At 41.1% G+C, this 15,994-nt stretch overlaps 1 protein-coding gene across 1 annotated transcript; it reads left to right on the forward strand.

Moving 5' to 3' along the window:
• Nucleotides 1-21: 21 nt before the first annotated feature.
• On the forward strand, nucleotides 22-3,596 carry CRYAB (crystallin alpha B). Its single transcript, XM_045895058.2, has 3 exons — nucleotides 22-511; nucleotides 1,629-1,751; nucleotides 3,250-3,596. Exons 1-3 carry the CDS (start codon nucleotides 311-313, stop codon nucleotides 3,451-3,453), a joined length of 528 nt encoding a protein of 175 aa, XP_045751014.1. The 5' UTR covers nucleotides 22-310; the 3' UTR covers nucleotides 3,454-3,596.
• Nucleotides 3,597-15,994: the final 12,398 nt, after the last annotated feature.

Below are 15,994 nucleotides of genomic sequence, written 5' to 3' on the forward strand. Positions count from 1 at the left end.
TCCAACTCCAGAGAAGGGGGGGATGCCACTGGGTGTGGACGGAAAGCTAGTGAAACAAGACCAGGACAAGTCACTGGCCAGCTCAGACGTGTTTGTATTTCTCTTTTCTTAGGTCAGTGAGTACTGGGTATGTGTCACACTGCCAAATCCCCGATCACAAGTCTCCATGAACGGGTGGTGAGCTGGGATAATAAAACTCCTGACATCACCATTCCAGAAGCTTCACAAGACTGCGTATATAAGGGGCTGGCTGTAGCTGCAGCTGAAGGAGCTGACCAGCCAGCTGACCCCCTCCACTCACCTAGCCACCATGGACATCGCCATCCACCACCCCTGGATCCGCCGCCCCTTCTTTCCCTTCCACTCCCCCAGCCGCCTCTTTGACCAGTTCTTCGGAGAGCACCTGTTAGAGTCTGATCTCTTCCCAACTTCTACTTCCCTGAGCCCCTTCTACCTTCGGCCACCCTCATTCCTGCGGGCACCCAGCTGGATTGACACCGGGCTCTCAGAGGTAAGTCTCTGCCAGGATAGGAGAGCTCTTCCTGGAACCTCTTAGAAACATAGCCACCTGCTCTCCTTTTTCTCCCTGCCTAAATCTGGCTATGTCTAAGTGTCTTAGGCACTTGCATGTCCACCAGTGAAGACAGACTAGGCTACTACTGTTTCTTTCCCCCTGTTACCTGTTTGTATTTGATGCTCCGCTGTATCCTACTTACTGCATTTTTTCCAAGTGCTGTGAAGATTGCCCTCCATCCCCTAACTTCTAAGTAGAATGCCCCTTTCTGGTTTGGTTCATAGAGATCTACAGGGAAAGAGCTGCCTTCAGACCCCTTTGCTCACCTCTTCTAACATCTCATACTCCTGACAAATGTTAGCATCTCAAGTTTCAGTGTCAGGAAGCAGTCCTGCCTCATTCTGAGCTTTTCATCTCCACTGCATGGAGCTGGAGACAGCAAACACTATTTACTTTCTTTCTATGCCTTCATCTGTGATTTTCCAGGTTTCTCAGGACTGTGACAGGGCACTGACCTGAGTTCAAACCTAATGAGTAAAGAATGTAGGTCCAGTCTTGGGACCCCCACTTGTCCTAAGAGGGTGGGAGAATGGGGTGAACAGATAAGGTTGACAGAGCTGTCACAGAGAACACTGGTTTAAAAATATTCAAGTGTGAGTAAACAGGAGCTGAGTGAGCAAGGGCTTTGGAAGGACAATCAGGGCCAGCAGAACATTCCAGATTGAGTGGGTGGGGAACTTGGCAGAGGTCTGAGTAAGAAGAAGGGGCCTTTGTCTTACAGACAAATGGCAAGGCCAGGCATGGGGGTCAGAGAGGCAGTAGAAGCCATGCCCAGACCCATCCTCGTGATTGCTCCCCTGGGTGGCCTGTCTTCTCTCCTGTCCCTGTAAATAAAGTTTGGGTCTGATGACCACACGGTATGCTTTGGGTACCACTGTGGTGGCTCCCCTGAACCAGAGAGCCATGTTTATTCAAAAAGGGACTTTCAGCCAAAAACAGGAGGAAAAACTACCTGGAAGCAAGCAAGTCTGCAGAATGAAGAGACTGCACTAATGTCATCCACGTTCCTACCATCTTTTCTCCTACCCCTTCTTCTCCACCTTGCTATTTCTAGATGCGTCTGGAGAAGGACAGATTCTCTGTCAACCTGGATGTGAAGCACTTCTCCCCAGAGGAACTCAAGGTCAAGGTGTTGGGAGATGTGATTGAGGTGCACGGCAAGCATGAAGAGCGCCAGGTGTGTAGCTTGTTTTCTCTTCTGTTCTGCTCATTCATCCAGCGCATATGATACGCCAGACACTCATCAGCCCCTGAGCCTGGCGACCTTCCAGTCTTAAGCCATAAGGGTCTGGGACAGAGATAGACCTGTTGTTGTTGTTGTTTGGGCCAGAGAAGTGAGTTTTGTTGTTTGTTTTGATTTGATTGCCTTAGATGGGATACATGGGATGTTTATTTCCCATTTAAGCCTGTGGTTTTTGGCCACCTTAGAATCACTAGGCGAGGGCGCCTGGGTGGCTCAGTTGGTTAAGCGACTGCCTTCGGCTCAGGTCATGATCCTGGAGTCCCGGGATCGAGTCCCGCGTCGGGCTCCCTGCTCAGCAGGGAGTCTGCTTCTCCCTTTGACCCTCCTCCCTCTCATGCTCTCTGTCTCTCATTCTCTCTCTCGCAAATAAATAAAATCTTAAAAAAAAAAAAAAAAAGAATCACTAGGCGAATGAAGAAAAATAAATCCCAGTGCTTAGACATATCCCAGACCAATTAAGTCAGGATTTTTTTTAGGAGTGGGCCCCAGGCATCAGCATTTCTAAAAGCTCCCTAGGTAATTCTAATGTCCATTCAAAGTTGAGGACCACTGATGGAGGAATCGTGCTTGTTGGACACCTGGTTACTTTACGTAATTAAATGAGTTGTGTATACTCTGAAGGCTCTTGACTTTGGGATTTTGCGACTTTGCTTTTAGATGTTCCAGAATCCTCTCATCTTTAGCTCGTCTAAAAGGGTGAACTACTTGGTTTGCTTAAGTTTCAGAGCTGCACTCAGCAGCTAAAATCCTGGAGCCCATGTGGAAATCAGTTAATTGAGAGCCTGTCTGCATAAATGCTTGAGATTCAGCTGGTATAAAGGTTGGGGCAGGTCGTTTTTAGCAGAATTCTAGAGAATGAGGAACGGCTTCTCATTAACTTCTGGGAGGGTTTTTAAATGAGTCTGCTTCTTACCGATTATTGATAATTCAGATACTTGTGCATCAAACAGCATAATTTGAGGTCTTCGGGCTATTTCAGTTTTGCTTATGTGATTTAAGTTTGGATCATAGTCTCCATGGATGAAGTGTTGTTGTTGTTGTTGTTGTTGTTGTTTTTAGCAGCAGTCCTGTTGGTCTGGGACATTCCTGAAGAGTCAGGACAATTTCTAGGCTTCCCAGATCTTCAATGCTGAATAATATTCCAGATCCTGGAGTCCCAACACTGATCTAAACCTTTGAGAAATACCCCTAAAAATAGCCATGCCTCAGTTTGGAGAGCTTTGCAGTTTTCACTGTTTCAAATTTCTCAGACTCTCATTGGTCGGAGTGACCACCCAGGCAACTTGATCTTAGCCCCAAACAGAACAGCTGTTTGGTTTTCTCTCTTGTTGCAATGGCGTATGGTCACACTTAAGAGGAAGGAGGATGTCTGAGTTCTCAGCAAGTGGTGCTATTTCCTGTTCTTATCTCTTTCCTCATTCTCTTGGATTAGGATGAACATGGTTTCATCTCCCGGGAGTTCCACAGGAAATACCGGATCCCAGCTGATGTGGACCCTCTTGCCATTACTTCATCCCTGTCATCTGATGGGGTCCTCACTGTGAATGGACCAAGGAAGCAGGCCTCTGGCCCTGAGCGCACCATTCCCATCACCCGTGAAGAGAAGCCTGCCGTCACGGCAGCCCCCAAGAAGTAGACGCCCTTTCTCTAACTGCATTTTTTAAAACAACAAATTTCCCCACCAGTGAATGAAAATCTTGTGATTAGTGCTGAAGCTTATTAATGCTAAGGGCAGGCCCAAATTATTAAGCTAATAAAATACCATTCAGCAACAGATAACTGTCTTGTGTTTGAATGTTCTGTGTTTTTTAAAATAAATGTACAGGGGCGCCTGGGTGGCTCATTTGGTTAAGCGTCTGCCTTCGGCTCTGGTCATGATCCTGGGGTCTTGGGATCAAGCCCCATGTCAGGTTCCCTGCCCAGCGGGAGGCCTGCTTCTCCCTCTCCCACTCCCCCAGCTTGTGTTCCCTCTCTCACTGTCTCTCTCCCTGTCAAATGAATAAATAAAATATTTTAAAAAATAAAATAAAATAAAAAATAAATAAAATAAATGTACAGAGCAATGCAGATCCATTTAATCACTGCATTATGATTGAGAGGACTCTGGGGATATTAGAGTCAGAATGGCTGTCTCCACTACTTACTAATAGTATAAATTTAGCAAGTCACTTAACCTTTCTAGTCCTTAGGTATTACATTTATAACATGTGGCACTGATGTGTACACTTGTTATAAGGAGTAAATTAGGAGAAAACATAGGTAAAGCCCAAGAAATATCAATTCCTCTCTCTCTTCCTTCTTTGATTTTGGCCCTCATTTTCAACAACAAATCTGAACGAACTCTGGATAACAATGTATAAAAGGCCTTAGTGGGTCTCTGCAATTAATCACGTTGCCAGGCAGGGGGTGGTGCCCCCAAAGTTGATGTTTTCCTACTGATAAGCAGTGCCTTCAGCTGATTCACAATAGCAATAAATAGGACTTGGGTGATTATCACCAAACAAGCCTTTCAGCTGTAATCTCTACATTATTTAGCAAATACCTTTTTTTTTAAGATTTTTTTAAATTTATTTATTCATATGAGAGAGAGAGAGAGAGAGAGAGAAAAGCCGGCTCCCAAGGAGCAGGGAGCCCGATGTGGGACTCGATCCCAGGACCCTGGGATCATGACCTGAGCCGAAGGCAGACGCTTAACCATCTGAGCCACCCAGGTGCTCATTTAGCAAATACCTTTTAGAAGCAAGACTGGGAAAGGGCACCTGGCTGGCTCAGTTGGTGGAGCATGCGGCTCTTGATCTTGGAGTCCGGAGTTTGAGTCCCATGTTGGGTGTAGAGCTCAATAAATAATTGAAATATTAAAAAAACGAAAAGGAGAACCAAGATGGGAAACAACCAATTCGATGACTCTCCCCCTAAAAAAATTAAGTTTCAGAATTACAATTAATAATTGATCAATGAGTGATTCTATTATTTAGCTTACACAAAGACATATTACTCTACAAAAACACCCCCATTTCACTTGTGGGTCCAGACAAAACTTCTGACTCAATTAATGAAAAATAGCCCTGGTGTAGGTTATCCGGCATAAATATTCACAGATAACTCCTATTTTTCTGTAGCAGCTTCTACCTAATTTCTTATTCTTTTAAGGACTGACCATGAGGTGAAGTGAGATTCTTTCCTTCACAATGCCTACAGATTGGGGATTGGCCACGCTTTTAAAATATTCTACATGAGGAGCACCTGGGTGGCTTAGTACGTTAAGCGTCTTTTTTTTTTTTTAAGATTTTATTTATTTATTTGACAGAGAGAGACACGGCGAGAGAGGGAACACAAGAAGGGGGAGTGGGAGAGGGAGAAGCAGTCTTCCCGCTGAGCAGGGAGCCTGAGGAGGGGCTCGATCCCAGGATCCTGGGATCATGACCTGAGCCGAAGGCAGACTCTTTTTTTTTTTTTAATTTTTATTTATTTATTCATGAGAGACAGAGAGAGAGAGAGAGAGGCAGAGGGAGAAGCAGGCTCCCTGTGGAGCAGGGAGCCCCATGCAGCACTTAATCCCAGGACCCTGGGATCATGACCTGAGCTGAAGGCAGACGTTTAACCATCTGAGCCACCCAGGCGCCCCCCGAAGGCAGACTCTTAACAACTGAGCCACATGGCGCCCTCCCAAGTGTCTGACTCTTGACTTGAGCTCAGGTCTTGATCTCATGAGTTGGGAGCCCCATGTTGGGCTCCATGCTGGGCATGGAGACTACTTAAAAAAAAAAAATTTCTACACAAAACAGTTGCCGAAATTTTTCATGATGTAGGGGTGTGGAGCTAGGACAAAATAAATTGCAAATCTATAGAGGTTCAAAACGTTTTCTCCTAAAAAAAAAAGGTTTTTTCCTAATAGCCACAAATGCTGTAATCTAGACAGAAGTCAGATTTCTCTAAACTTAACAGCTAATTTTTGTGGCTGTGTAGCAGATGCTCTTGGCTGCCTAACCAACCTATTTACACCTTCAGGCTTGCCAGCAGCTCTCCAGATTGGTTTAGGTATCACTGTATTCTTCCTAACCATGTGCTTCAGGAAAGCGAATCCAAGCCACAGGTGATCTATCTTGATTAGCCCAAACCAATCATGGAAATTCCCTTCTCCCTGTAATGATGAGTCTTGAAAGGGCCATGACCCAATTGTGGCTACTGAGACAGGAGGAAAGTTTGCTGAAGATGCCTTTAGAAAAGGTTATTAGTTTTTATTGGTTGGTGTTTTTTTTAGAATTTATTTATTTGAGAAAGAGAGAGAGACTGAGTGTGCGTGTGTGCGGGGTGGGGGTATGGGGAGGCGTAGAGGGAGATGGAGAAAGAGAGAATCTCAAGCAGACACCCTGCTGAGAGCAGAGCCCAACGCAGGTCTTGATTTCACGACCCTGAGATCATAACCCTGAGGTCATGACCTGAGCCGAAATCAAGCTTAACTGACTGAGCCACCCAGGCATCCTGGTTTTTGGTTTTTAAAAAAGATTCATCAAAAGAGAGAGAGAGAGAGGAAAGGTGAGAAGGAGAGATTTTCTTTTCTTCCTCCAGATGTTGGAACATGAGGATGTGACACTCAGATTGCTGTAGCCATCTTTTTTTTTTTTTTTAAAGATTTTATTTATTTATTTGAGAGAGAGAATGAGATAGAGAGAGCATGAGGGGGGAGGGTCAGAGGGAGAAGCAGACTCCCTGCCGAGCAGGGAGCCCGATGCGGGACTCGATCCCGGGACTCCAGGATCATGACCTGAGCCGAAGGCAGTCGCTTAACCAACTGAGCCAACCAGGCGCCCTGCTGTAGCCATCTTGAAACCATGAGGCACCATCCATGATATGCTGAGGATGGCTAAGCAAGAAGGATGGTGGGACTCTAGGTCCTTGATGGGTCACTGAATTGCTAAATTGGCCAACTCTAGACCTTTCTTACTTCAGAATGTTTTGTGTCTTGTTTTTGTTTAATCTATTTTGACAAAGGTTTTATGTTACTGGTATACAAAAAAATCTTAACTGACAGAGGCTGAATTAAATAGTGTAAAAATCTGAAGAATGTCCTGAATACCATGTGTCAACTTTAATCATTTTAGTGAACTACCAGATTTCTCAGGCAGACATAATCTTAATGACTTGGTCTTAAATAAATCATACTTTGACTATTAGATCTTGATATTTATGTTTTTGACAAATTTGTTCAGAATGTGCAGGGTCACTTTTTGGTGTATTTTTACTGAACTCAAGTTAGACTACTTTATTGTTACTCTTTTCCAGATCACATCTTTTACTATGGCTGTTCATTGTTATTAGTGTAGGACGTTTCTAGTCCAGTATATTTAAGGATTTTTTCAGCATTATAGCTAGCTCATCCATAATTCTACTTCATCCCTTATGTCTGAATTATGCCACGAGTTTATTGAGGCAATTCTATCATTTATTTTGTTTTTTTAATATTAGCTAACATTTATTGAGCACTTACTATGTGGTAGGCACTGTGCTAAATGTTTTAATTTTTTTTAACTATCAATTTTTTTAATAGAATAATTCTAAAAAAGGCCCATAGGGAATATCATCCTCAACAGGGAAAAACTGAGAGCTTTTTCCCTAAGGCCAGGAACATGACAGGGATGTCCACTCTCACCACGGTTGTTCAATATACTACTGAAAGTACTCAGCAGTCAGACGACACAAAGAAGGAAAAGGCATCCAAATTGGCAAAGAAGAAGTCAAACTTTCACTCTTTGTAAATGACATGATACTCTGTGTAAAAGAACCCCAAAGACTCCACCAAAATATTGCTAGAACTGATAAAGGAATTGAGGAAAGTTGCAGGATATAAAATCAACACACAGAAGTCTGTTGTGTTTCTATACACTAACAATGAAGCAGCAGAAAGAGAAGTCAAGGAATTGATCCCATTTACAATTACACCAAAAACCATAAGATACCTAGGAATAAACCTAACCAAAGAGGTAAAAGATCTGTACTCTGAAAACTCTAGAACACTTATGAAAGAAATAGAGGAAGACAAAAAGAAATGGAAAAACATTCCATACATATGGATTGGAAGAACAAATACTGTTGAGATTGTCTATGCTACCAAAAGCAATTTACACAGTCAATGCAATCCCTATCAAACTACTACCAGCATTTTTCACAGAGCTGGAAGAAACAATCCTCAAATTTGTATGGAATCAGAAAAGACCCCGAATAGCCAAAGTAATGTTGAAAAAGAAAACCAAAGCAGGAGGCATCACAGTTCTGGACTTCAAGCTATATTACAAAGCTGTAGTCATCAAGACAGTATGGTACTGACAGAAAAACAGACACACAGATCAACAGAACAGAATAGAGAACCCAGAAATGGACTCTCAAGTCTATGGTCAATTAATCTTGGACAAAGCAGGAAAGAATATCCATTGGAAAAAAGACAGTGTCTTCAACAAATGGTGTTGGGAAAATTGGACAGCCACATGCAAAAGAATGAAACTGGACCATTTTCTGTCACAAAATGGATGAAAGACCTAAATGTAAGACAGGAATCCATCAAAATCCTAGAGGAGAACATAGGCAGCAACCTCTTCGACCTTGGCTGCAGCAACTTCTTGCTAGACATGTCTCCAAAGGCAAGGGAAACAAAAGCAAAAATGAACTATCGGGACTTCATCAAGATAAAAAGCTCCTGCACAGCAAAGGAAACAGTCAACAAAACTAAAAGGCAACCTTCAGAATGGGAGAAGATATTTGCAAATGTCTTATCAGATAAAGGGCTAGTATCCAAGATCTATAAAGAACTTATAAAACTCAGCACCCAAAAAACAAAAAATCCAGTCAGGAAATGGGCAGAAGACATGAACAGACATTTCTCCAAAGAAGACATACAAATGGCCAACAGACACATGAAAAAATATATAGACTGTTTCCAAAGCAGCTGCACCATTTCACATTCCCACCAGTAGTGTATGAGGGTTCTAATTTCCTGATATTCTTACGAGCACTTATTATTATCATCTATCTTTTGGGTTATAGACACCCTAGCGGGTGTCTAACTGAATTCTTATTGGTTTATAAGACTTAGCAAGTTGATGGTATCATTTATATGACTTAGCAAGGTGAAGAAGAAGGGGAATGCATCTAGGAAGAATGAACCGCGTGAAGTGCCTGAAGTGCCTGAAGGCGTGAAGTGCCTTTAGGTTTGGCTGGGGCACTAGATGTATGGGGGAGGCGGTGTGAGAGACAAGGCAAGGGAGTTGGAAAGGGATTCTCCTAAGGACTTTGGAATTTATTTTGAGGGAAATAGAAGCCAATAAAGGGTTTTAACCAAGTCAGTGCCATGATCAACTTTGTCTTTTTAGGGTTATCCTGGGAGTAATATAGGGATTGATATGCGGGGACCGCAATAGAAAATAGAGATATCAAACAAAAGGTTCTTGCAGCAGACTGGGTGAGAAATAATGGAAAACTGGAACATGGAAAAGGCAATAGGGGTGCCTGGGTAGCTCAGTCAGTTAAGTATCTGCCTTGGGTTCAGGTCATGATCCCAGGGTCCTGGGATTGAGCCTTGAGTCGGGCTCCCTGCTCAGCAGGGAGTCTGCTTCTCCCTCTCTCTCTGATCCTCCCCCACACTCGTGCTCTCTCTTTCTCTCTTCTCTCAAATAAATAAATAAAATCTTTTTTTAAAAAAGGCACTGGAGGGCACCTGGGTAGCTCAGTAGGTTAAGTGTCTGCCTTCGGCTCTGGTCGTGATCCCAGGGTCCTGGGATCAAGCCCCACATTGGGCTCCCTGCACAGTGGGAAGCCTGATTCTCCCTCTTCCACTCCCCCTGCTTGTGTTCCCTCTCGCGCTGTGTCTCTCTCTGTCAAATAAATAAATAAAATCTTTCAAAAAAATAAAAAATAAATAAAAAGGCTCTAGAGATGTAAAAATGGGGGACATAAACAAGACATAACATAGAGGTAGAATTTACAAGGCTCCGCATGCTTGAATGGGGATGAGAAAGGGAGAACCAAAATAATTCCTTGGTTTCTGGTCTTGACAACTGTATAAAGTTACTATATAATATATAATATTAAAAATAAGAAAAAGCGGTTAATATACATAAAAGAGAGCTACAGAATTCACCTAGATATGGAGTACCTTAGGAGAGAAAATAATATGAGACAGAAGGTTATGAATACAGTTGTAGGTATGTTGAGTTTGTGGCCCTTTGGGAATTCAAATGGAGATTCTCATAAGTAGTTGATTATGTACCTCCAGAGCTCTGGAGACACATCCAGTATGGAAGTAGAAATTTAGAATATGGAAGGACATAGGTGAGAGCTACAGTTCTGGGAGTGATACTACCATTTAGGATTAGCCAAAAGAAGTTGGAGGATGGCCAAAAACAGAATCACTGGAAAGGCAAACTTAAGGGATTGGAAGAGAAAGATGAGCTCATAAAAGAGACAAAGAAGTGTCTCAGAAAGATTGGAGGAAAAAATATTTAGCATGACATCACAGAAACCAAGGGAAGAAATAGGTGAGTAGTCAGGTCGATTATCAAATGCAGAATATAATAGTGAAATAACCTATGAGCTGAAATATCCAATAGATATAGCAAAACTTTCACCTTCATAGATACAGTTTCAGGGAAATGGTAGGTTAAAGAGTAAATGGGAGACAGATACCTTGATAAGAGAGAACAGTAAGTTCACATGTGATGCAATCTCTTTGTTACTAACACATAGAAGTAGTAGAATTGTTTTTAAGCAGAAAAGGTAAATAACAGTATGGATAAATTAATATGAAAATATTTAAATGAATAAAAATAAAATTCAGGAGAATGGGCATATTGGCCAATATTTGCAAATGATATAATCACCTGCCCAAACAACCCAAACAGAATCAGTAGACAAACTATTAGAACCAATAAAAGAGTTCAGCAAGTTTATAGGATACAATCTTAATTTATAGAACATTGTTCTGGTGATCTATTCCTGCATATCAAACTATCCCAAAACTTAGTAGCTTAAGAATAATTTTATTAGACCTTACTAAATTTATATAGCACAGGGCTCAGCTGGGCAATTCTTGAGCTTCTCATGACATTGACTGGGGTCAGTTGGTGGTTTTCAGGCTTCAAGATGACTTAACCCTCATTCTTTTTTTTTTAAGATTTTAGTTATTTATTTGACAGAGAGAGCAAGAGAGCACAAGCAGGGGGAGCAGGAGAAAGAGAAGGAGAAGCAGGCTCCCTGCTGAGTAGGGAGCCCGATGCAGGGCTTGATCCCAGGACTCTGGGATCATGAACTGAGCCAAAGGCAGACGTGAACCATCTGAGCCACCCAGGGGCCCCTTAACCCTCATTCTTGATGTTTTGGCGAAGATGGTTGGAAGGCTGGGCTCAGCTGGGCCCCTCTCCCTCTCTTTGTAGGGAGAGGGGCCTTTCTATAAGGTATTTCCATCAGGTAGCTGGACTTATGGGCTCCAGGAGGGAGTATTCCACAAGACAGGAGGTGAAATCTGCTAGTTTCTTAAGGCCTGGGCCTAGGAACCTGTATAGAGTTACTTTTGCCATATATTTGGGGTCAAAGCAGTTGCAGAGTCTGTCTACATTCAAAAGGAAGGGGCATAGACTTCCACCTTTTGATAAGAGGGGTGTCAAGGAATTTGTGGCCTTCTTTAATCCTCCACAGAAGCCGACAGAAAGGGACAAGAATTTATATATAATCTCTAAAATTTATAAGAGATTAATAGCATTAGTACCTGGAATATACAAAGAACCCTGCAAATCGGGAGAAGGACAGGGCACCTGGGTGGCTCAGATGGTTAAGCGTCTGCCTTCGGCTCAGGTCATGATCTCAGGGTCCTGGGATTGAGTCCCACATCGGGCTCCCTGCTCCTTGGGAGCCTGCTTCTCCCTCTGCCTTTCTCTCCTGCTCTGTCTCTCATGAATAAAAAAAAAAATCGGGAGAAGGACAGCTGCTCCAATAAAAAAAAATTGTGGACAGTGACTGTACATATGAAATTTATAGAAGTGGAAACCAAAAAGCCAACATGCATACAAAGAAAGGCTGAAAATCATCGGTAGTCAGTGAAATGCAAGTCAAAGTAACAACAAGCTATCATTTTACAGTAGGCTTTTTCGATGTTGCATTAGTGATATTTTGGGCCAGATAATTCCTTGATGTGGGGGCTCTTCTGTGCATTGTAGGATGTTAGCGGCACTCTTGGCCTTTACACACTGGATGCAGTAGACATATCAGTTGCAACAATCAAAAATGTCTCTAGACATTGCCAGTTGTCTCCTGAAGGACAAAATTGCTCCTAGTTGAGAACCACTGCTTTACACACCTATCAGCATGGCAAAAAATAGAAAGTTGGTTAATGCTAAGTACTGGCAGAGATATGGTGACATGGGAGCCTCAGGCATTGCTGGTGGATGTGTGGGCAGCACAACCATTCTTGAGAACAACAGCCAATTGAAATATACCATTACCTCATCACCCGGCAATTCAGTCTCTATAAAGAGCCATATATGAGGATGTTCTCTGCAGCTTTGTTTGACAGTGGGGAGTTAGAGGCAAATTACAAAGTGGTGGCAGAACGCTCCACCTAACAACAAAGGAAAATACATTTTTTTTTTCAGTGCACATGGAACAAGAAAAACCATACATTAGGCCACAAACAAGTCTTACTAAATTTTATTTTATTTTTTAAAAGATTTATTTATTTATTTGAGGGAGAGAGAGACAGCATGAGCTGGAGGGGGAGAGGGAGAGAGAATCTCAAGCAGACTCCACATTGAGCACAGAGCCCAATGTGGGGCTCGATCTCACAACCCAGAGATCACGACCTGAGCCAAAATCAAGAGTCATCACCCAATGTGGGGATTGAACTCACACTCCCAAGATCAAGAGTCATATGCTCTTCTGACTGAGCCAGCCAGGCGCCCCTTAAGAAAATGAATTTCTTAATTCATTCTATGAGACCAGTATTGCCCTGATACCAAAGCCAGATAAAGATATTACAAGAAAGGAAAACTACAGACCAATACCCTTTATGAATATTGATGAAAAAATCAACAGTATACTAGCAAACTGATTCAGCAGCATATTAAAAGGATACATTACAACCAAGTGAGATTTATTCCCGGAATTCAAAGTTGATTCAACATAAAAAAAAATCATGTAATACACCACAATAACAGAATGAAGGAGAAAAAATGATAATCTCAAATGATGCAGAAAAAAACTTTTGATAGAACTCAGTATCTTTTCATGATAAAAATACTCAACTAGAAATAGCAGGAAATTACCTCAGCAAAATAAGACCATATATGAAAAACTCACAGCTGACATCATTATAGGAGGTGAAGATTGAAAGCTTTTCCTTAAAGATCAGGATCAAGACAAGAATGTTCATTTTTACCACTTCTATTTAATATATTATTGGCAGTTCTAGCCAGGGCAATTAGGCAAGAAAAAGAAAAGCATCCAAATTGGAAAAGAAGAAATGAGATTACCTTTGTTTACAGATGACATGATCTTACATGTAGAGATCCCTAAAGATTTCACAAAAAATTCTATAGAGCTAATAAAGAAATACACCAAAGTTGCAGGATTCAAAACCAACACACAAAAATCAGCTACGTTTCTATATGCTAATAAAGAATAATTCCAAAAGGAAATTAAGAAAACAAATCTATTTACAAAAGCATCAAAAAATAGTGTGGAATAAACTTAACTAAGGAGGCAAAAGACTTATACACTGAAAACAATAAAACATGGCTGAAAGAAATTAAAGACACAAATGGAAAGAAAGACATCATGTTCATGGACTAGAAGGCTTAATATTGTCAAGATATCAATACTACCTAAAGCAATCTACAGATTCACTTCAATCCCTATAAAAATTTCAATGTTTTTCCAGAAATAGAAAAATTCACCCTAAAATTCATATGGAATCTCAAGGGACCCTGAATAGCCAAAATCATCTTTAAAAAGAAGAACAAAGTTGGAAGACTCATATTTCCTAATTTCAAAACTTATTAACAAATTATAGTAATAAAAAAACAGTAGGGTATCAGCCTAAAAACAGATATACAGACCAATGGAATAGAATACAGAGGTCAGAAATAAACCATCATGTATATGGTTAAATGGTGTTTGACAAAGATACCAAGTCCATTCAATGAGACAAAGTACAGTCTTTTCAACAAATGATCCTGAGAAAATTGGGTATCCACATGCAAAAGAATGAAGCTGGACCCTTACCTTACACCATATAAAAAGTTAATTCAAAAAGGATCAAAGACTTAATTATAAGAGCAAAAACTGTAGAATCTTAGAAGAAAACATATGGGAAAAAATTCATAATATTGACTTTGGCAAGGATTTCTTGGATATGACACCAAAAGTTTAGGCAACAACAGAAAAAATGGATAAACTGGACTTCATCATAATTGAAAACTTTTGTGCATCAAAGGGCACTGTTAAAAGAGTGAAAGTACAAACCACAGAATGGGAGAAAATATTTGCAAATCCTGTTATCTGCCTAGGAATTAATATCCAGAATATATAAAGAACTCCTACAACAAAAAGGCAAACAACTCATTTCAAAAATGGGCAAAGGACTTGAATAAATGTTTCTCCAAAGATATACAAATAGCTAAAAAGCACATGAAAAGATGCTCAATATCACTAGCCATTAGGGAAGTGTAAATCTAAACCACAACAGATACCAATCTATACCCACTAGGAGGGTTATTATAAAAACTAAAAATAAAATAAGTGTCTGTAAGGATGTGGAAAAGTTAGAATCCTTGTGCATTGCTGGTGGGAATGTAAAAAAAAAAAAAAAAATGCAGTGGAAACCAGTTGAGCATTTCCAAACTGTTAAACACAGAATGACCATATGATCAAGCAATTCCACTTCTGGGTATATTCCCCCAAAAATTGGAAGTGGGGACTCCAACAGATACTTGTACACCAATGTTCATAACAGGACTACTCACAATAGACAAAAGGTGAAAACAACCCAAGTATCCATTAACAGATGAACGGAGTAGCAAAATGTAGTAAACACATAATGTACTATTATTCAGTCTTAAAAGGAATGTATCCTATAATACGGATGAACCTTGAAAACATGCTAAACAAAATAAACCAGACACACGAGAACAAATATGAAATGATTCGTCTTATATGAGTTTCCTAGAATAGGCAAATTCATAGAGACAGAAAGTAGAACAGTGGTTACCAGTGGCTAGGAGAAGGGGGGAATGAGAAGTCAGTGTTTAATTGGTACAGAACTTCAGTCTGGGATAATGAAAAAGTTCTGGAAATAGTGCTAATAGTTGCACAACTCTGTGAATATACTTAATGCCACTGAATTGTACACTTAAAAATAGTTAAAATGGGGGGATCCTGCCTGGCTCAGTCAGTAAGAGCGTGTGACTCTTGATCTCAGGGCTGTAAGCTCAAGCCCCAGGTTGGGCGACTGACTCTTGATTTTGGCTCAGGTCGTGATGTCAGAGTTGTGGGATCGAGCCCGATGTCGGGCTTCATGCTCAGTGTGGAGTCTGCTTGTCCCTCCTCTCCCTCTGCTCCTCCCCTCTCCTCTCTCTCTCAAATAAATAAAATCTTAAAAATAAACAAAGAAATAAATCTTAAAAAAATCATTAAAATGGTAAGTTTATGCTATATATATCTTACTACAATTTTAAAAATATCCTGGACACACAGGAAATAGAATAGGATATATAACATATAAACTTAAAATAAGTGCCTATAAAATATTATTCATATTTCAAGAGCACATATTAATTACTAGAATTAGTAAGAGACAACTCAAATTCTTTTTTTTAAAGATTTTATTTATTTATTTGAGAGAGAGAGAATGAGAGAGAGAGAGAGCACGAGAAGGGAGAGGGTCAGAGGGAGAAGCAGACTCCCTGCTGAGCAGGGAGCTTTATGCAGGACTCGATCCCGGGACTCCAGGATCATGACCTGAGCCGAAGGCAGTCGCTTAGCCAACTAAGCCACCCAGGTGCCCTCAAACTCTTTTTTAAAAAAGATTTATTTATTTATTTTAGAGAGAGAGAGAGCATGCAAATGATTGGGAGGGGCAGAGGGAGAGAGAATCTAAAGCAGAGGAGCCTGATCGGGGGCTCAATCTCACGACCCTG

This window comes from Mirounga angustirostris, unplaced genomic scaffold (genome assembly GCF_029215605.1).
Source record: "Mirounga angustirostris isolate CCGP_5_RB_7025 unplaced genomic scaffold, mMirAng1.0.hap1 SCAF_13, whole genome shotgun sequence".
Taxonomy (NCBI): Eukaryota; Metazoa; Chordata; class Mammalia; order Carnivora; family Phocidae; genus Mirounga; species Mirounga angustirostris.

Bases quoted from the DNA above. Each gene is read 5' to 3' on its own strand.
- CRYAB (XM_045895058.2), top strand. From the start codon at position 311: ATGGACATCGCCATCCACCACCCCTGGATCCGCCGCCCCTTCTTTCCC. The intron at 512-1,628 runs GTAAGTCTCTGC...TGCTATTTCTAG, and splicing joins TTGACACCGGGCTCTCAGAG to ATGCGTCTGGAGAAGGACAG. The intron at 1,752-3,249 runs GTGTGTAGCTTG...CTCTTGGATTAG, and splicing joins GCAAGCATGAAGAGCGCCAG to GATGAACATGGTTTCATCTC.